The 22900-nt window shown below is 46.7% G+C and overlaps 1 protein-coding gene across 6 annotated transcripts in view; it reads right to left on the bottom strand.

Annotated features, from left to right (window-relative positions):
* PHTF2 (putative homeodomain transcription factor 2) overlaps positions 1 to 22900 on the bottom strand; it is a 514204-nt gene that overhangs the window by 36297 nt on the left and 455007 nt on the right. For all 6 annotated transcript variants that reach the window (XM_085653986.1, XM_085653985.1, XM_085653990.1 and 3 more), the window contains one exon: positions 20549 to 20635. In XM_085653986.1, coding sequence (XP_085510112.1) covers positions 20549 to 20635 — 87 coding nt within the window. The remainder of the gene's footprint in view (positions 1 to 20548; positions 20636 to 22900) is intronic.

Consider the following 22900-nt stretch of genomic DNA (forward strand, 5'->3'; position numbering starts at 1 on the left):
GCAAGAACCCCGACAGTGCTTGAGCCACAAGAAAAGACATAGAGCACAACCTGTATGCACCAATACGGCAAGTATTCACAGAATACAGAAGAGACTGTTCTGGAACGAAACAGAGGAACCTGCCACCCAGGGGCGCATGTTCACCTGTAGACAGGCAAGACTGGCACAGCGAGGCTGCAAGAACACGCCAGGAAAGAACAGGCGAGACAAAACCCCAATGAAACAGCAGGGAAGAACGCCCCTATGGAGGCGGGGATGTATTACGGACCAACCGTAGACAACCAATTGTAACCCCCGGAGAGAAACCAACCCCATGGATCTCACCAGAGGATACATCCTACAACAGTAGGAAGAGTCAACTTGCGGCAAAAGTTCCTGGGTAAGGAAGAGTAGCAATATAACCGCCAACAAATACCCCACATAGGGTAAGGCAGAACCCTACAAAAAAAGGGTACCCCTTGAGCCAAGCCCGTAGGCAGAGGCTCAAAAGAAAGGTAAACACAGCTTAACCAGCTGTACCAGAATAAGGAAATAACACGGCTGAACAGCCACACAACCCAGAACATCTGTAACCCACAACGGGTAACAGAAAAGAAAGTGACGGCACCGTCACGAAACCAAAAATCCTCCACAAGGATTAAAACCCGGGAAGACAATCAAACAGACAGGAGGCGCCTGACTGCCGAATCAGCATAGGCGTCAAAAAGAGTGACCCCATTAAATGGTAGATCTCTATGCCGCTCCTGAACATGCTCTGGGAAAACGCCATTGCACAACCACGCATGCCGGCGCATGACAACCGACCTGGCTATAGCACGACCCACAAAGTCAGTGATGTCCATAGCGGACCGAATCGAAAATTGTGCCATATCATGGCCATCACGGATTAGGCGGGCAAGATCGGCACAAGAGCTCTCCGGCAAGGCGGGGAGGAGCTGCTCGACAGAGTCCCAAAGGGCAAATGTAGCCCGAGCAAACACACAACGTGTTTAGGGACCGGAGTCCCGAGCTGGGGGATGCAAACACATAGCGGTCACATGACTCCAACCACCGAGACTCCCGAGTGGGGAGATGCAACGGAACAGGAGTGGTAGAGAGAGCTGCCTGAAGCACAAGTCCTCCAGCCCCAGGATGCAGGGTCAAACAGGTGGGGTCTTCGGGAACTGGCGAATGGCGATGTGCCACAGCACGATCCACGGGGTCCCCCGAAGAGGGCCTCGCCCTCGTCCCGAGAAGGATGTCAAATAATGACTCCGCAAATGGCAACAATGGCTCCATGTCCCCCACGCCCGGGTGGAGAAGATCCAGCAAAGGTTCCGAAGGTCTGCAGCCCTGCAAACAGCCCTGACAAACGTCCCACTAGCCTCCGTGGCCACGTGAGGCAGTGACAGCAAGCCATCAGTAGGCGGCGTACGCAAGCTAAAACGGCCACCTAACAGAGGCTCAGCAAAAGGATGAGTAGGCCAATGCCCCACCGGCGTCCGCTCCGGAGAGTGTTGTAATGACTCAGGGGGTGGGGAATCCACTGGGACCACCTCCTCCAACAATAAAGACGGAGATGGTACCAGCGTCGAGGTGACTTCGAGCCGTTGTAGGCAACCACCAAAAAGGCCTCGACTGGCTGAGTGGAGCAAGCATCAGCGACCTCCGAAAAGGCCTCAACTGTCCGAGTCGATCCGGCGTCGGCGACCACCGAAAAGGCCTCGACCGGCCGGAGTGGGACCAGCGTCGACTCAACATCCCCCGAGGTGGAAACTTGCGGTGTCGTGCACTGCGCCGCAGCCCCTCCAGTGACGCCGCAGGGAGCCTCAGAAGGCTGTGCAACGGCACTGTGGAAAGGCTAGACGTCGTGGGATGCCCTTCCAGGCCGTGTCCAGATGTTGCATCTACTCCGGAGTCAGGGCACTCGGTTGGGGCAGAGGGTAAACCTGCTGGCAGAGTCCCGACCGGAGTCCCTATCCCCCCTGTGGGGCCCGAAGGCACGCTAGGGAGGGGGTGGGGCAAAGCAAGAAAGGACTGCAGGGCCATGCAGTAGTCCTCCATCCGAGGTAGAGTCGCCCCAGCACCCGGAAACGGGGGATATGCGGGGTCTGACTCCTGGGGGCCCGAGTCCAGCAAAGACTGGGAGCCGCGGGCCCCGACGTGATGTCGACGCAAAGCCGACGACTTCCGCGACTTCCGTTTATGCTTACCTGAGGTAGGCGAATGATGGTGACCGTCCCGGGATCTGCCCCGAACAGGAATGTTCTTCTGTGAGGACTGGCGCTGCGTGGATGTCTCCGTTGGAGAAGGAGACCGGTGTCGCAAGGGGTCCTTTCGGGACATCCGGGCAGACAATTTCATGCGGCGTTCCCGCAGGGATTTAGTCTGCAGCTGGCGGCAAGCGTCGCACTCCACAGAGTCGTGGTGCTCGCCCAAGCACCACATACAGATTTCGTGAGGGTCCGGCGATGACATCTTTCACGAGCAGGACCGGCATGGCTTGAAGCCCACAGGCATCGAACACACTGTTCCTTGACACAAAAAGGCGTCGAGAAGGCCTGAAGATAACAAAAACAGGCCAGAGGTATTACTTTCCCGGATCCGCTTTAGGATGCAGAAAAGAAGAAAACTGACGTCAGCGCGCCGGGAAGGGCTTATGTGGCTCCATTGACGTCACTTCCGTGGAAGACGCCAGGACAGAACCGGGCGACACCGCCTCCCGGCGTGCAGAGGTATTGCTGGGGGGAAAAAAGATTTTCCGGATCCAGTCTGACGCCTGGGGAGGTATTCTAAGTTAAGGAATCTACGGCTAGATGTCTATCATATAAAACACTTATAAAAGTACAGACAAGGGGGCGTGGCCAAGATGGCGGCGAGGTAGGCTGCGTTTTCCGGAGCTCCTGCCCGCCGCCTACCGAAATTAGCATCTAACGGCTTCTGCGAGGCCCGTAGACGGTCGCTGGCACTGGTGGGAGGCTGTCCCGGTGACTCTCTGACCTCGCCGGTCGGCGATTCCCAGTGGCCCGGTGCGGGCGGACGAGGGCACTGCCCGGTCTTCATCAGATGGCGCGCTGCTGAGGGTAAACGTGCAGCGACGTTGGAGGACAAGAGCGACGCAACAGTGTCGGACATGAATACGCTCCAACAGGAGATTCTCCGCTTGCAGGATCAACATCTGGATGTTCAAACCCACCTGGAGGACTTGGAAAACAGGTCACGCAGGAATAACATTCGTATCCGGGGAGTGAAGACATCGGACGACACCAAAGACCTCTTTGCATTCTCCACGGGCCTGTTCCGCCATATCCTAGCGGCTCCGGATGGCGCTGAGATCGTCTTGGACAGGGCGCACAGAGTTGGCCCGCCTCGGGCGCCCAACGCTCCTCCAGCGGACATACTTGTGTGCGTCCAAGATTTCAAAACCAAAGAGGCAATCCTCACGAAAGCGAGAGCCCTCCACCCTACCCCTTACCAGGGGCACTCTCCGGTACTCTATCAAGACCTGGCCCGATTACCCTGCAACGCCGACGACAATTCCGCCCCGTGACTGAACATCTTCGGCAGCAGGGTATTCCGTTTTCGTAGGGTCACCCATTCCGCCTCATCTTTCGACTCAATGGCAAGCTCCACCAGTTACGCTCACTCTCTGACTCCTGCCGAATACTAGGCCTGTCGCTGCCGAGTGGGGAAGATGCCTGCCAAAGCACTGGCTCGGGACCCGAGCCCTCTCCATCAGGGTGGCTGCGTCAAGGTGGGCGTAGACGAGTCTGGAAGCCCAACAAAACGAACATAGCAAAGAGCCAGCGGGATGCGTTGGCCTCCGCGACGGAAGCCCTGGCCGGGGCGAGCCCCAGTGCTGAGTGAGCAGCTGACACCTGTATCCTATCGCAAGTGGTCCAAGGATTCCCGGTGGGTGGCGGGGGGGGGGGGCCCCCCGAGACTCCTCTCTTGGTCACACTATGGTCCACACCCTGACGTTCTCCTGGTTATGCCAAGGAGACGGACAATTTTTTGGGATATTGACTTTCTTATTTGTTTTTGCCAGTGTTTTCATCGCTGGCACATTTGTTTTGAAGGTTTTTTTTTTTTTTGGGGGTATGGGTTCCCTCGTCCACTTTCCTCTGTTGCACCCCGGAAGCTACCAGACACTAGATTTGATGGTCTGTGTTGTCGCTCCCCTTTGTTTAATATAGCCAGCAGTCTACATCGCAACCTGCATTACCCCTGGACCCTAGATGCCACGCACCTCTTAAAGTCCTCACGCTAAATGTACGGGGGTTAAATAATCCTATCAAACGAAGAGCAGTCCTTAGCTACCTGGAACACTCAAAGGCAGACATATGCCTCCTACAAGAGACCCACCTTCTTGCTAAGGACCAACATAGATTGAAATCCCGGCCCTTCCCTACACAGATGTTCTCCTCTACCACCTCCAAATCAGCTGGGGTAGCTATACTGGTCTCTCTATCCTTCACTGGCAGGGTCTTACAAAAAGGGGCAGAGATTAAGGGCCGATTACTCACCAATCAGTTCCTATTGGGAGGGGTGACCTTTGGGGTGGGTTCCATATACGCACCCAATGAAGGACAGATTACATTCCTCCTCAATGCCCTCGATGAGGCTGCCGCAGCCTCGGATCGCCGCCTGTTGCTAGGCGGTGATCTCAATATTGTCTTTGATAACACTTTAGATCGTTCCTGTCGGAGAACCAGTCAAACGGGTGTTCTCACGGCTACAGGGCCGGCTCGACTTCGTGATTTGGGGTTGTCGGATCTTTGGCGCCACTTTCACCCGACCAGCCGCAGCTACACCTTCTACTCGGGGGCGGACAAAACATACGCACGCTTAGATTATTTTCTTAGCTCCACATCACTTCAGGCCCACGCACTGAGCACCGAAATTTTAACGGCCTCCCTCTCAGATCACTCACCGGTCCTAGCCACCTTCCAGCTCCCACCATCTTTGCGGCCTCTCCGACACTGGTGCTTGCGCGACACACTGCTAAATCACCCCTCTGTCATCGAACAGCTCCAGAAAGCCATCACAAACTTCCTTACTCTCAATGCTAACCCGGACACGTCTCTAGCGACGCAGTGGATGGCGCTGAAGGCAGTCATGAGGGGGGAATTTATAGCTATATCCTCTGCCCACAACCGCGAGTGAAGCCGCAAACGGGCGGAACTTTCCCAGAACGTCTCGGAGCTCGAACAGATGCATCAGAGAACCGGCGCTTCCCGTGCCTGGCGTCAGCTTTGCATAGAAAGAAAGCAGCTTGTAGCCTTAGACCAGGACAGGGCCGAGTTTGCAGCCATCAGGCTCCGTCACTCATACTATACGGGAGGGGACAGGTGTGGCCGCCTCCTGGCAAACAAACTGCGAGAGACTAGACAGAAGCAGGGGGTTCCCACAAATCGGGCGCCAGGGGGTGAGTCAGTATCTGACGACGCAGCTATAGCAGAAGATTTCCGAGACTTTTATGCAGACCTCTACACGGGTGAACCCCTGGAAGTCCAGGTTAGCGCGGATTACATAGCCGTGGCCCATATGCCTTCTTTAACCCCAGTGCAAGCGGACCATCTGGATAGGGCTATTCAGATAGAGGAAGTTATTTCTGCAATCTCACGCCTTAAGCTGGGTAAATCGCCTGGCCCAGATGGCTACACGGCTGCCTTTTATAAGACATTTTGCAACCAAGTGGCCCCACTCCTGACAGGTTTGTTCAATACCTTTGATCAAGTAAGAACTATCCCGGGGGAAATGTTAGAGGCCGCGATAGTGGTTATCCCAAAACCCGGGAAGGACAAGACAGCTTGCAGTGCATACAGGCCCATATCTCTGTTGAACATAGACATTAAATTATACACTAGCATTATAGCGACTCGATTAGCACCGTATATGGCCCACCTGGTTGAACCAGATCAAGCGGGCTTTATCCCACAGAGACAAACAAGTGACAATACTAAGCGCATTTTACACCTGATTGAAAAGGCGTCCCGTACACAAGGGGAATACATGCTTCTGGCCATTGACGCGGAGAAGGCCTTCGACAGAGTGCACTGGCCGTATCTGGAGATGGTCCTGGTGAGCGCTGGTTTTGGGGAGAAACTACGCACCAGGATTCTAAACTGTTATCGCTCTCCTATGGCGACAGTTCGGGTTAATGGTTATACCTCCTCCCGATTCCCTGTAGGGAGGGGCACTAGGCAGGGGTGCCCCCTGTCGCCCCTCCTATTCGCGCTCTACATGGAGCCTTTGGCTCTTCGAGTCCAACGACATCCCCTTATCACCGGGATTAAATTTGGAGGAGACGTTCACACCATTAGTCTCTACGCGGATGATATTTTGCTCTCCCTATCAGATCCAATACCTGCTCTACGCGCTCTCTTCATCGAACTGTATGGTTTTGCGCAAGGGTCGGGGTTTAAAATTAATATGGACAAATCCATAGCGCTTAACATATCACTCTCCCCGCACACTCTTGCCCACTTCCAGGAGGAGCACACTATCAGCTGGGCATCTGCCTCGATCCCCTACTTAGGAATTCACCTAGCCCCAACCCTCCAGGCCACTGCAGACATTAACTACTCTAATCTCCGCTCCCACATACGTAAAGAATTAAATAGATGGAAAAATTGCACAATCTCCTGGCTAGGTAGGATTGCGGCCACCAAAATGACTGTCCTCCCGCAGATCTTGTACCTCTTTCAGACCCTTCCCCTTCGCCCCACCGTCAGGTTGGATCCCACAGACTCAGGCGGACCTAGCGCGCTTTATCTGGCACAGCCGCAAACCCCGATTCCGACATGCGGTGGCAGTTCTCCCGCCGGAAAGGGGTGGGGTAGGGGTGCCTGACCTTCAACTTTACTTCCACGCTTCCCAGGTATTGTTGGGCGTTTGTATGTTTTTCCTATGTGTTTTCCTTTCAACTTTGTGGGCCCGCTCCACGCTTTTTGCCCTTAGTAATGATATGACTGGCAACCTAGTTGTCTCATTTGTAATGTTTTTACGGAGCTGAGGGTCTTGTCTCCTATGTTTGTTTGAAATCAATAAACAGATTTAAACCATAAAAGTACAGATAAAACAGTACGTGAGCAATAAAAATGAAATATCACTTTTGAAATAAACGACATGACCATAAAGTGAAATAACATTGATTTACAACAGGCAGAAGAATTCAGGAAAGCACCAACATGAAAATGAGTAGCCTCATCACTAAACACTTGTTAAAAAAAAAATAAAAAAAACACAAGGCAACTCTATAGGTTTTAAAACAATACATTTTGAAAATTGGTCATCAAAAACTCCTAGTAAAAATGTAATGGTAGTCCCAAACACGATAAACCACAGCAATGATTGACTGGAGATTCCAATACAAGAGCATAAAAGAATATTTGTGTTACTGTATTGTTCGAGTGGGATGCACAGCAAACATTGAATTATACCTGATCGAAATCTGAAGAGCAACGCTCTTTTCAAAGCACATGGGTACCCACTTTAAATAAGGTCCTACACCTTCATAAGTCTCCAATATCGCATGTTGTGTATAATTAATTCTGTCCCTTCCCTTAGATTGTACATATAATTCAAGAAATCCTTCTTTAGGCCACGCTTGTCCCTTTTAACAATAACGGATGGATTGGAAATTAGGGACAGGGCGCCTAATTTAGTAAAATATTTTCTTCCAACAAAATATTATCTTACACCAACCCATTGCCTTAAAATATTCTACCAGTGCTTGCAATTTGCTATCAAGCTTCTGATTCAGTCCACAAAGTTGCCAAGACAGCTTCTACATAACCATTAACACCCACAACTTTCCCGCCCACTCTTGCATTATTGGTACCATCAGAGATTTCTAATTCAGCACCAGGAGTTGCTTTGCAGCCAGGAGCATTTTAGTGATCAGTCTCCAATCAACATTTGGCATATCAGCAATATCAACAGGCCTTAAACTAAGAATGATATTTGAGTGGTCAGGGTTCTAAGGGTACCCCCCCCACCCCACCCAGTATGGCTAACAATCTCTTTCCAAAAAACTGACATTCTCTGTAGGAAGACCACCACTCTTGTAATTACATCTCCTTCCTGGCCCATCCCCTCCACATAAGCCATCTGCTGTCTCGTAGATATGTTTCAATTTGGCAGATGTAATGTGCCACAGCATCATAGGTTTGCACATTCAATCAATCTATCAATCAGGGTTTTGTAAAACACACTACTCACCCATGAGGGTCTCATGGTGCTGGGGGAGGGAGTGAGAAGCTCTGTTGGGGTCATTCAAAGAGTTGAGGTCCTTCCTGAACTGGTGCAGTATCGTGCTTCGTCAGAGGTGAAGGGGAAGTTCATTCCAGGCCTTGGCAGCGAGGTAGGAGAAGGATCTTCCACCTACTATGGTCAAGTAAAAGCACGGGACGGTGGCTAAGGAGAGGTCGGCTTTTTCTCTTGGGGCCATAGAAGGTGATTCGGTCGTTGAGGTATTGGGGTCCAGTGTTGTGGAGGGCCTTGTAGGCATGTGTGAGCAGCTTGAATGCTATCCTTCTTTCGACGGGGAGCCAGTGGAGGTTGCGGAGGTGTTGGGTGAAGTGGTTGTGCCGTGGGATATCTACGATAAGTCTGGCTGCGGCGTTCTGAAGGGTCTGGAGTTTGTGGGGGAGTTTTTGCTGATTCCGGCGTAGAGGGCGTTGCTGGTGACGAGTGCGTGGGTGACGGTTTTCCTGGAGTCGGGGGGATCCACTAGAACATCTTGCTAAGTAGGTCGAGGGTGTTGAAGCATGCGGAGGATACGCCGTTGATCTGGCGATTTCATGGCGAGTGAGGAGTCAAGTAGGATGCTGAGGATGCGTGCGTGGTCCGCTGGAGTAGGTGCGTTTCCGAGGGCGTGGGCCACCATGTGTTGTCCCATGCGGAAGAAGTGGGGCCAAGGATGAGGACTTCTGTTTTCTCAGTGTTGAGCCCGAGGCAGCTGTTGCTCATGCATGTCACATTTCTTTCCTATTTTGGATACTTTTACAAAGGGAAAGGATATTGATCAAAGATTTTTGCCACTGCGTTGTGGGAATGGGTTTTCCCAGAATTTAGGACCACCTTTTCTTGTATGTCCAGTTCATGTCTCGGCCTACGTCAGGTACACGTAGGGTAGCATAGACATTGGAGAAGAGCCCTTTTTTTTTTAATAATATTTTTTTAATTGGCATTTATATATTTTTCAATATTACCGTCCAGTCATTTACATATCCATGAGAAAAGGAACACATGGCAAAATAATTGTACATGAGAAGCAACTCGTTACAATATTTATGACTGTGGAAGCCTGAACACTTCCATCCATTTATAACTCCCGGTTATAGCCAGTTACTCTAAAATAACATCATCTTCCAGGTTCCGGGCTTCATTAATAGACACAATTAAAAATAAAGCAGCAAGAGAGAAGGATGCTCCCTCTCCATGGTATACTTGTCAATGGGGAGTAGTCAGGTTGGTCATCTACGATACCCACCCCTGCTGTACATAGTTCTAAAAATCCGAATGTACCACTTATCAATAAGTACAGTTATAGTATGGAAGAAATGAACAGCTGGAGATGTGCCCTTTGATTCCTGCACATTTTATGAACAGCTTTTTCCATCCTGTTAGAGATCTAGTCACTGCTAATTTGTTTATGAGGAATAGGGCCTAATGATGTAGAAGGAAGTATCACATACGTCCAGGTTCCTGTATATTATATTGTTGATCACTTTGGGCACATTTTTAATCGTTTGCCACTGAAACAAATCACACAACATTCTACAGCCACCATCATCCTAATATGTGAAGTCTCCTCTTATGGTCCCTGGCAAGAAATCCACATTGCCCTGCAATGAGGTAAAGGGACAGGGGAAGGTGAGCAATTTATGACCTCTGATCAGTGAGTTCCAAATGCATAGAGTTGGCCTAAGAATAGCAGAAAAGTATCTGACTTGGAGTCTGGGATATCTGGAAAGCTAAGGTATAGCCCAAGAGCCACAGCCCATTTCCGCCGCATCCATATAAATCCAATGGCATTCAGTTTTGTATATGGAGCACTCAAAAAGGGTTCGAAGTTGGGCCCCCTGGTTGTACTTTTTGATATTAGGGAGACTCAGCCCCCATGCCGCCTTTAAGGCCCGCAATATTTCCGTTCACACACATGCTCTCTTCCCGCCCCAGATAAGGGTCTATAGTTTGTTGTAGTCCTTTCATGTTGCATTTAGGAAATTTGAATAGGAGCGCTTGGAAAACATAATACCCTAAGCAGGGCGTTCTGCTTCATTACAAACTCTCTGCTCAACTCGGATATATACAGAGTTCTCCATTTCTGGAGGTCATTTTTGATGGTGTTCCGGTGTCAGATAGTTTGCAGCATAAAGCAGACAATGCTGTTGTTGGAGGCCGAGCGGGATGCGATCATGGTAGAGAACTTACTTTTAGTATCTGGGGACGGAGGGGACCCACACTAAGAACGTCCAACTTGTCAAGGTTCACCTTGAAGCCTGACACCCTTTCATAGGTTTCCAGCATCTGCATTATTTTGGAATTTTAACATATCAGATCAGTTAGTGTAAAGAGGATATTGTTGTAAACAGGTGTATTGTATTATGATCGCCCCCAAAGGACATGCCTTTTATGTCTATATGTTTCCTAATTACTGCAGCAAAGGGTTCACAGGGCAGCACAAATAAAAGTGGAGAGAGCCAGCAGCCTTGTTGTGTGCCCTAGACAAATGGATCTCTTCCTTGTGTTCCCCATTAACCAAAACCTGTGCTGTTTGGAGATTGTAGCTGGCTATCACTCAAGTCATCATTCTGGGCCCGAGACTGATCGTTTTTAGGACTGAGACGAGGAAGGTCCAGTTGACCAGGTTGAAGGACTTTTTTGACATCTAACAACCGGATCGTCATTGGAATGTTCCTTGGATTGGCTTTTAGGCCTCGTTTTGGCAGCGCTTGTGCTGTCTCTACAAGACATGTTGTATTCAGGATATGGGCATCAAGCTCCGCCCACTTTCCGCCCATCCTTTTAATTGCCTCCTGTCACTGTCCTTCGTAAATGGTGGCTTGTCATTGGTCAATAGGCTTAGTAGTCCCTCCTTAGTACCGCCTTTTCTCTTCTTGTAACCTCCATTGCGGACACCCCCTGTTACATGTGTTGTTATGCTGTATGTTTTAATTACAGTCTCCGAGCACTATTGTCTTAAAGGGCTTGCTCCGGCCTAGTGTTGCAGGCAGAACACACTCTTCTGCAAAGCTTTTTTGTTTTTATTCAACTAGTGTGGCACGCCTCAGCTGGATTAATGGCCGCCACGCCTTCCATTTGTTAGTTGTAGTCAGAGGCATTCTGAGGGCGCCTGTTCTGTTCACTTCCCCCTCCCCATCCACTATTGCATGGTTTGTTTCGTGTTGCGCAGCATAGAAGATCTGCAAATTAAATCCCGCTTTTCAGTTCATATGCCTGCACCATAATTTGGTTTAGATTATAAAAATAGTTTATTTCAAAGTATTTCTGTTGAAGCTTAGTTGTAGTCAGAGGCATTGCAAAGGCCCCTCTTCCATTCCGTGCACTTCCTCCACCCTTCCCGCTTGTTATATTTTGCCCCTGCATGGTTTGTCTTGAGTCGGTCATCTATCTTAGAACAGTACAGAGGGTCCCTTACTCTCTGAGGACTTGTAGTCAGGGTGAAAGGTTTTATTCCCTCCCACTGTGACTCTCTGAAGTCTCCAACACAGCGTCACTGAGTCCAAAGATTTAGTGGGTTGACCGTGGCAGCGCTTCAGTACCAGAAACACTAAGCCACGCCGTAAACTTGTAAATATAGATAGAATGACCTCATTTGTTCAAGGGAACCCGAGTCATGACAACTAGAAAAAGAAACACGATCGTGGGCGTTGATAGCAAATTACCGTTCTTTTCTATTGTACGATAGATAAATTGGACCCAAAAAGAAGTATTTTTCAGCGTAAATTGTTTTAGAGTGCGTTCTCCTTGAAAGAACCTTTATGAATCTCCTCATTTCTGTGTTACATGCAGTAGCGCAGCAAGTGTGTTATGGTCCCTAGTGCAAGAAAGGAAATGAGACCCTGACTGCTGCCTGAACTGTGAAAACAGCAAGTACTCTGGGTTCAGTAGCCCGGTAGACCTCAGGGCCCCGGTACCACTGCACCAATGGAAGTTACACCCCTGGTTACACATGTACAAAAAGAGATTCAATAGTTGATTGAGAATACAGTAGAACGGAATCTTTTTGTGACCATCGCAAACCCTTTGCGCCTCTTTTTCAAGGTATTGCACCCCAAAAAGTGGCAGTGAGTGAGAAAGGTTGGGGAATATTTTGTTTTTACTGCTTGCCCAAAGCAACAAACTTACATTTCACATAACGTCCAGCCCAACTGGCTTCATCAAATGGAAACTTTTTTTTAAAGGTGTGCTTGGGAAATCCTCAAAGGGCACTTTTGAAACACTTCCTGCCCCATCCTTGTGTGAGGATGTGATTGAAACAAAAATAGAAAGAGAACATCCTATACAGTAGTTCCACAAAATGGGGAACTTGGTGCATGCTCACAGCAGGTTTGAGTGGAAAGGTTTAGCAAATATTTTACAGAACCAATGAATAATTGCTGAAATGCCCACCCCCCCTCAACACTTCAGCCATGACCCCATGCCCTTATATTACTGTTGGTGTGCCAATATATGCAAGAAATGTGCCAGAGTAGTATCATATTGTCCTTATTTGAGCATGCAATGTTATCCCACGGCTTGTGAAATGGTTTTAACATGATCCTTTGAAAGTCTCATATTAAGGTGAAACTGTACCATGGAATCTACACATATCTCCTTACGCACACGAATTAGCCCACATATAAGCAATGAAGTGTCCTCAAAAAACCAACACAAAGTTGCCTTTGATAAGAAATGAAGTTCTAATAAGACAAACCAAGCGGCTTTTTCCCTTGGAGTGTGAAACTAGAACCATTTAAGACATGAAATTATTCACAAATTAGCATTAAACAGCACCTTTGTTCAGCAAGAGAAAGGCGTTTCTACCACTTAGTTTCTACCATGTCCACACTTTTTTCAGGTAGGAGAGTGAGTTGCTTTGGCACTGTCTCCATACATCTGCTTGTGTTTGGATGGCTGTGTTGATCTCCTTTCCTGCATGAGCGGAAGGTGTACCATTCTCTGTCACTAAATGCACTTTGCAGCGAATGAGGCACATAGCCAGAAGCTGTCCCTATTTATTTGCTCTCCCATGAGCCACACATCTCATTAAGAATATGTTGGTAGATAGCAACAACATTTGTGGTGAAGGTGCCGGACACCTTGGATAAGGAGATGACTGGATATTGTCTGGCGAGCGGGTTCTAGAGTTTGCCTACAGAACTAGGTGCCTATGCGGGCTTGATGAGATGGAGGTGATCCATGTCTTGACAAGGAGAAGCAAAAAGTATGTGTTGTGACCAGTTCCTGGTTGAGTTTCTGAAAATGTGCATCATTTCCACCCAAAAGGTACCAGCCGATAGCCTCCCTATCAGTGGCCATCCGCCTGCTTCTGCAGGAGTGGTACCATGCGTCCACCACCTTTTTAGAAGGAGTGCTCCAATTGGTGAACATATGGTGCGAAAAGTGCCATCTCTCAGACCGATTCTGAATGCATGAATGTTGAAAAGCACCCTTCAACAGGTAAGTATCTTGGCTGTAGGACAATCAGTTGGATTTGATCAAGAACCCAATACTGAAAACTAGCTAACTGCTAACTACACTAAACACTACGGGAGTTTGAGGCTTTGGACCAGTTTGATACACATGTAACTGGCCATCTATGAGGTGTGACAGACGCAAGCAGAGCTCCGCTCCTCGGCTGTGTGCACAACGGCACATCTTGGGTTGTAAACATACAGCTCTATGCAGGCCACACAGGGGTAGGCAGTGTGCAGAGATCTCCTTTATTTCATCCACAAGAACGCAATAACATGAGTACATTTCACCATACCACAAACATACATGACAGAACGTGACCGACATTCTGCATTACAATGACCTGTACAAGTAAAACATTAAAAAATAACCTGCTAGCAGCAGTCGAAAAACATCTGTGAGATAAAGTGTTTACAGGTGTCATCCTCACCAACCCCCCAGTCCCTTAAATTTAGCTACAAAGCGCATGCTTGTGCCTTTCGGCAGGGTCGACTAACCAATGGTAGATTAAACTAAACCCGCTTTCCAACGGCTTTGAACAAGGAACTGGTGGGGCCTGCTTGTGGCTACTTCAGAAGGCAAAGCAGTCATGCAGTCGGAAGGCGGCTCTTCAGCGGCTCTTGCAAAGCACCACTGACGTGTAGTACTCGTATCATATTGGAGTAGTACTCGTATCATATTTAGTGTGGCAAATTTCTTGGTGGCTGCTATGCGCTGTAAAGCGAAAAAATCCTTCCAACCTGTGCAATCAATGGGCAATTTTTAATGTATGCCTTTTTAAATGCTTGTGTGGACTTATTGTAATTACATTTGTACAGTATATGTCCTGGATTGCTCCTTTTTATGAATTTTGTACTTTTATAATTTTAATTAATCGAATAAAGGGTTTTGACTGACTGACTGACACCACTGACGTGAAACTGTATTTTGAGCAGTTATTTTGAAAGAAATATTGTGTTACAGCAGCCACGATGCAAGGGGTACCCAGAGGAAATATTCTGCTGTTTTTGAAACGCCAGTGAAATGGCGGCATTCCATTTTCAATGTAACTGAATCACTGTTTAGCATTGTAAAGGTGCTAGCTGCTTCTCCGGTCCCAGTGGTAATTCCATATTCTTAGTCTTCTAGGCAGTACTGCAGCTGCATAATGGGACCTCAGTTAACTACATAAGGTACTGCACCCTTAACATAATTATAAAAAAATATTGAAGCTGAACATACGTGTCCATTTGTTTTTATTGGAAGTGAAATGCACATTAAAAAACAAAGGTGCATTTTTAACACGAAAGCTAACCAAAATCGCACTTTTGAAAAAAAGAAAATGAAAACCTATCCTCAATTGCAATTCTTCACTTTATAATTGTATTAAGGGTGCAGTACCATCTATGGCTAATAGAGGTCCATTTACAACTCCACAGAGACACCTAGTAACAGCATTTGGTACAGCACCCTTTCCTTGCTTTGTGGATTTTCTTTTATTTCTTATGCTACTGCTGGGATATTTTTTTACCCAAAAAAATCTAACAAACATTATCATTTGCAAATCCAATAGCTAAAAGTTTAACAAATGTGAGACCTATTGCATTGCAACTGCTCGTTCTATTGGATACAAGACTCGTCAAATGTTGTCCGCGGCTCATTTATGTAGAATGACACTGGACTGATATTGGTCTATAAGGTATGGCAAGTGTGGCATGAGTCGGTTTTCCAAGACTTTATTGAAAATTTCTGCATAAGAGTTCAGCAGTGCAATAGTTGGTAGGCACCAAACTGATTAGCGGGTTTACCCAGTTTGTGTATTAAGGTGATGCTGGCTAAAGCCATCGAGGGAGATACAGTGTGTGAGGACAAGAAGGAATTAAACAGTGAGACCACATGGGGTACTAGTTTGGATTTAAAAAGCTTATAACATTGGTTGGTTAGTCCATCCGGGCTAGGGATTTGTCTGGTTGAAAATCCAGAAATGCTTTAGAGACTTTCTGCTTAGTGATTAGTTCCTCCATTACATTGCTGTTGGCTTAGGATAGTTTAGGAAGGTGGGCCTTTTTAATAAAGGCAGCAACCTCTTCAAGTTAGACTAAAGCCTTCCGATACAGAGAGACATAAAAAACATGGAAAGCCCTTACTTTATCTTCATTTTTATCAAGAATAATACTCCCGGGTCCAAGCAAGGTCAGAATCATCCGGGAGGCTGTCTGGGTCCTTAGTCTGCTTGCTAAAAGAGAACTGCTTCTTTTTGCCCGTTCACAGAACTTTTACCATAAGCACAGTAGTGACTTCTCAGATCTTTCCATAGCTCAGAGATTATCTTCCCTTTAATGGCGACTGTTTCCCATAAATCCTTCAAGTTGGCTGTCTGCCTGTGAAGTTGCGATGCTACCTTTCCTTGAGATGTGCTTCCAAAGATGCCCTATAGATCTTGTGAGTTTGCCAGAGTTTTGCCCGCTTACCTATAGTTTGATCTCTAAACACCGCCGTAAACACATCCCTCACTACATTAGGGGCTGCCTCTCCCATGTTATTTTCCTCAAAGTACTGCGCTATCACTTTGCTCAGTTCTGGCTGGACCAGGTCATCACATTGCGGGGATTTTGTCAAATCTCCAGGTGGCTTTCTATTCAGGGTCATGTACCGCTCACCCTTCCAAATGACCATGGCATGATTTGAAACTACTATTGGGCTGTGGAAGACCAAAACGGGGCCTTCATAACTAGGGTTTGCAGAGTAAACCAATATGTGAGTAAGATCAATGGACATGTGAGAAAAAAGTTACATCTTGCCCATCTGGGGTTTTTGTGTTCCCACAAGTCTGTAAGGTCTAGATCCCTCATGCCCTGTAGCAAAGTCAGGATTTTATTCCCTGATCTTCAACAGGAGGTGAGTAAGGGACTGGTCCTTGCCATGATTGGGGACATACACAATAAGTATATTGTAGGGATGTCTCCAATAGTGCCCCTCCAGGTAAATCAAGCACCCCTTAATCTGGTCAGTAACATCTTTTAAAACCTTCAAAAGAAAATCTTTGTGGATGGCAATCATAATTATCCCTTTTTTGGTGCCGGTGGCTGTATAGAATTGGGTGGGTTACATTCTATGTTTCATTAAATAGGTGTCCACTCACTTAAGATGCGTGTTGTGGCACTTAAAGGGAGAGTTTAATCCCTTATCCTTCCATGTGCTGCAGAAGATTAGTATGGAAGCTATATATATTATATGAGCCATTCCCCTGGCCACACACTTTATATGCAGGAGGTTAGTAAGGGCATTTTGGACAGTAACCAATGCAACAAATGAATAACTGATTAGAGCTAGTTTTCCTACCCTCCTTTCCTGGAAGAGTCTGGCCATGACCCAATACACGCAGCTCTATACCGCCAGGCACAAGTCCTGTAGGCAAGCGCATTGGGTTCAGACACTCCCCCAATTTCCTGTATGAGTGAGAGGTCACTTACCTCTGCCAAAGGCTGTGGTGACTATAAGTACCAGGAGACATGGTGGCACAAGGATTCAGGTGTAACATCCGTGCCATGGTAGACATCTTGAGTGACAGGCTATTTAAAGCCTTACACCGCAAGCATCAGCGCTTGCTATTTTGATTTCCTTACAGAGTTCCAGTCTATGTTCCTTAGAGAGGGCGTGGTTTTGATTCAGCAGTTGACCCGGAAGCAGTACACCGCATGCAAGGCGAGAGCAGGAGTTAGCCTTTGCATGCAGTCTGAGGCGGCATCTTTGTGGCTTCATTCTTGGCAGTAGCCCCTGGCATGTGGGCTGCCTATTTATTAGGCCACTGTGCCGCTTTTCAATGCTGCCGACTTTGAGGACAAGAAACAGATTGGCAGGTTTCCGTTTGACCCCAAAAAGCAGCTAAGAGAACTGGCAGTGTACCTGCCACATCCTGTGTACCTGTCTGTGACTGTGCTTTTAGTGGAACGCATTTCAGATATCCGTGGTCTTTGTTTATTTGAGAGTATTCAAGAGGCTGATTGACATTTCGAAGTGTTTTGGACTGGGCTTCAGTGATACAGGAGTGTCAAAGGTTAATTCCTTATTGTTCTTGCATAGAAGCAATGAAGAAGGATCATTGCGCACTTTGATTTAAGAGTGTCAAGGGTTTACTCCTCATTGTGTCTGCCTTTCAGTTTTCAAGCCTTCACTGTGCATGTGAGTGACTTTCATGTTGAATGCTTATATGTTTACTCTGTGAGTGGCCAGGGGAACACTTACATGTGTTCTACTATCTATCGCTACAGAGTTCACATGTACCAGGTGGGCTTCTTGCAGAAACATCCCTCATTCATACCCCTGACGAACCAGCATGTGCGCTGCCAGCCAGGCGTAGAGGGATCCAGTTGTTGTTTATTATTTTTTCCACTCCCCCATTCCCTTGATTCAACGTCATGGAGAGCTTAAATTCCTTGTTCTCCGTCCTAACACCAAAGGGAGTGGTTGGACTCTCTTCGCACCATTGTCTCTGCCAGCAACTCAAAGCAAGGTTAGTGTATCTAGCCATTTCCTTGATAACCTGTTTTGCCAACTTGTAACAAATCCCATTCCCCCTCCTGCACCCCCGCCCAAAAGAACTGTTCCAACTATCAGCCCTCATGGTGAAGTGATTAGATACATCCCTAACATGAGAATGAGTCGCATCATGGTCCACTTTTTTCAACCAGGACTCTCAGGCTGCTCAGCAAGGACCCCATATCTTGTTCTGGGCAGCAATCCTGTCTTATGGTGAAAGCACTAGGACATATCCTGAAGCCCAGTGTGATGAATCTAGCTTGGATCTCACTGTGGTCAGTATCCATAATGGTCAGTCACCATATCAATGTAACATTTGATCCAAAAACTTGTCCTATTCTGTCCAAATCTGGAGGAGTTTAGTGACATCAGCTGTGGATGTAAGCATACATCTTGACAAGCACTGGTCCCAGTACTCAAAGGATAATAGTCAAGAAAATCCAATTCATTTGTGTGTCGTTCGGTGTGTTTTGGGTTGCTCTAATTTTTCTTTGTCCTTCTATTAATGGCTATTCTCCTCATCAGTGAGTGTGGGTGATCTGGTGCTGATCCCAGGATTTTCTGGGCTTCCACCGGGCTGTGTATTGTGTGTGACTTGGAGTTGATATGTTATCCACAAAGCAAAGGGGAAATGCCCACCTACAACACATTTGTCATATGCGCAGTTCAGAAGTTACTTAGGCCAGTGTATGTCTCCTATTTAGAGTAGCTCTTGAAATGGATTGAGGTGTTGGTCCAAATAGGTGAGCTGTTCACTTTTTGTAGCTTTCCTCATTATGCAGTCTTTCAATAGGGACAAGTCAAGTCTAGCTATAATGTCTCTCGGTCTAGATGCTGGAGAAGGCCTTGGTGTCCTGACTCCGTGCATTCTTATGATGGGAATCTCATACGTTTTGCTTTCTTTGAGAACTGAGCGAATCAAAGATGTGCAAAACTGAACCACATCATCCCCTTCCTCCTCTTGAATATTTTCAATGCAAATGTTACCTTGCCTAAACCCATCTTCTAAGTCAGAGCATTTCTACATGATGCTTCCTGTGTGGTAGTGGGCACCGAATATACAAACTCGAAGGTATGTGAACTTGCAGGGACCCAGAGCTGGAATAAGTGTGTGAGGCTTTAAAGGTCATGTAAGGATTGCTCAGGCTTTGCTTAGGATGGGTGACCTGTGTGAGCTCAAAAAGGGGAAATCCAAGGCACCACCCAATATTCTATTGAGCTAGGCCCCGTCCCACCTACAGGAGCACCCAGCTAGAGGGATGGTCTGGTTCTCCACCAGGCTCCTAGAGCCGGCTTCTCTCTCATGTGTACAGGTCAGCTGTAGTTCCAATATGGCAGCACCTAAACGTGCTCTGATTCAGGGACATCACCGGCCCAAACAGCTCCGCCAATGATCCAGGAGCAGACAACCCAGGGCCGCCATGGGCCCGATGTCAGCAGCCATCAAATACTCCCGCAGAGTCAAGTTACGGGAGATGTCCCAGAAGGCCGAAATGAAGGCTTGGGATTGGAGTTTAACGGTCTAATGCTATATTCATCAATCTGCAGATCACACCCCCTCCAACCCCCTCTAAAATATTTTTAAACAAATGCAACCAAGGGAATTGCCACGCCTCTTTCAGAAATTAAGCAGCCATTAATAATTGATGTATTGACCCTTGGGGGTTGGACATACAGACCCATAATTTTAGGGGAGCAATATTTATTAAGTCCTCAAGACAGGAAATGATTAATTACTTGTGGCAGAGATAACTATAGGTACATTGAAGCAGTGAGGGAAGACTCCTTAGAAAACAATTTTCTTCCACTTGTAAAGGCATAACATTCAAGGGTCTCCAAACAATGGCTCTATATGTAGCTATGGGAATACACTTAAGTTGATAGATTTCCAAAACAGGATAATAGGCTTTCCTCCTATAGCTGAAGTCAGATTGAAAAGAGAGCCTGCCCCTTTAGACAAACATATTTCAGGAAGGTTAAGAGCCCAAGATAGAAAAGATGAAGGCAACCCCCAAGTATGGGAGATCTGTGACTGTGTCCAGCCTGTAATTGCACATATGAAGTGTGTGCAGATTAGAGCATCGCAGCCCACATGAGAGCCTTGCATAATCAGAAAAATATGCTTAATAACATTCAGTGTTACAAGAATCAACATGGTAGAGGGGACTTCAATAAAAAACACATATACTAGTTAATAGGAGAACCGCTAAATATTATCTGCATTCCAGAGCTGAAGTTTCTGAAGAGAAAAAGTAGCTATTGTAGTTTAATTGCAATAAAATCCTATTCAAAATGTAATGCACATGTGTGTGACTGTGTGTAATTCATATAGTACACTTACCTGGGCGCAGCAGATGAATACAACCGAGATAGTCAGTAGGAAGGCTGAAGAAACTATCACATCAACAGATCGCTGTGGGCCCCTCCGCTAGAAGTAAAGATTATAGTAATCAATATGTTTGTATAAGAAGAAAAAAAAAACCTTCTCCCCAAGTTTCGCAGTCTTACCATTATTAGCAAACAGAAAAAGGTAATCTACAAAGATGCACAACCTTGAGTGTGCATATGGTAAGGTAAAAAAAGGCTTGAAATAAAGACATCCAGGTCTGTAGGAATTACAGGGGTTCATGACCAATAAAACCAAATATACACAAGCTGTGAGGAAGCCTGAGGATTGGACAACCTGACTGAAAGAAATAGGTGAGAAGAGGAAACAAGGACGTGTTTGTGCGGGTATGGGAGTGAGCGAGTGTGTGTACAGGAAAATGGAGGGAGGAAAGGGGAGAGAGGGAGAATGAGGATATTATTACAGAGGCTGACAGAGAGACAATGGAAAGAGGACTGAAGAGAGGAGAAAGGAGAACCAGACCTTGATTTAGTGAGGGAAAAAACAGGACAATATCAGTACTGAACAGCTGGACAAGACTTTGAAGGCATGAACTGTAACACGTCTGTACTTAGGTAAACAGTTAAATCATTCAATCCTAAACTCAATCCATAATTATGTGATGCTGAAAAGATAACATTACTTGGGTCGTCGCTTTTTTCAGAACTTTTCCCCACGTGGAATATCACATACTTCATTCTGCCAGCCCGAGCTCTCACTCAAAGCAAAATGATAAGCTTTGATAACAGGCACATCAAAACTGCACAGTTCACAAAAAGTTGATCATTGGCAAAAATTATTCGTCACTATGTATACTTTATATAAAAACAATATAATAAAGAAAGATTTGACTATGCAATAAGTCCTCTATACCTAATTCATTAACTAAATGACTGACCCAAAATATCAAATGTCATCCACCGTCATTGGTGTGGATCTCGAAACTCTGATCCAAGCCTGTACCATTCCAGTAACCGGTCCAAAGGGGACAGACACCGCAGGGAAGTGACCATGCCAGCGGTAACCCAGCTGGTGGCCCCTGCGGTTCTGTGGGGCCTCAAGATGCATTAGAGGAAGACTAACTATCACTGTAATGCAGCATGGATTGTTTGAAGCACTTAATCTGAGCTGCAGGGTCCACAATGGACAGGAAAAGTCAGGGCACGTCAGGAAGAACTGAAAGATCTGGCCAGTAATCTCAATGGAATGAAACCGCTATCCTTCTCTTTGGAGTCACAGTGGCAGGAAGGGTCGTGTCCTGGTTCTCTTTTTTAGGCTTGCATTTATACTTGGACTAACCATAGGACTTGGAGTGGGAAGTGAAACAGTTGCAGAAACGGCTGTGTGACTAAGACCAGGTCCGCAATTTGTAGCAGGATCTATGCAAAGGCAACAACTTCTTTTTTTTTTTTAATGACATGCAACTTCAAATCACCATTGGTAACCTGAGGGTGCACTTATCACACAATGTCAAGTCATGTCCTAAGTCCAGGCACCAAAGGCACACCTTGGGCAGATCAGGGACCAACATCTGCCTTCTACAGTTGTGGCACAGATTGAATTTACATACATAGTAAAAGATGCAAAGGAGGTAACCATAAGCGGATTAGAATTTCTAAAACAGAGAAAACAAAGAAAGCACAGTGTTGAGTATGAGCCGATTCTTTCCTTCGTAAGGGTGTGCTGGCCTCAACCTTATGAATGACTTTATTTATCTTGGGATATGTCAGTCTCATTAAACTTGCTCCACCGCCAAAGTTTACTAAGTCTGGCTTGTTAACGAGCTTGTCAATGAGGGTACTTCAAACAGGTTATGGAAAAGACAATCACCAATGATGAAGTGGAAAATAAGAGAAATGGGCACAGTAAAATGTGTAAACAGTATAATATACCATGCATTGACAAAACAGCAGACATGGAAAAAGAAGTGAATGAACATGAATAGCGAAAGTTACGGAAGAGAGGTTAGACAAGTTCTTCTAATCAATGGGCCACTAAACTATGTGACATATACCACAACGCTCACTTGAACCTGTAGCAGTTGCACGATTATGTTAAACATTGAGGCTGCTTGTTTAGTTCACTGTTGATCACCAATGTTCGCAAGAGGCCACATTGTCATAGCCCCCAATGATGCAATCCATTGTGGGTGCCTTTCTTCAAATTCCCCTTACTTAACACAGTGGGCCTAAACTAGTTGCTCACGCAGGAGAGAACCTGGCTTCACAGAGGTTCACTGGATTCCCTAAGTCACGCCTGTCCATGTGTGTGACAATGAAGCTTCTTCTGTCCTGAAGTTCCATGACA

The sequence above is a fragment of the Triturus cristatus genome, chromosome 4_1, assembly GCF_964204655.1.
Source record: "Triturus cristatus chromosome 4_1, aTriCri1.1, whole genome shotgun sequence".
NCBI classification, from domain to species: domain Eukaryota; kingdom Metazoa; phylum Chordata; class Amphibia; order Caudata; family Salamandridae; genus Triturus; species Triturus cristatus.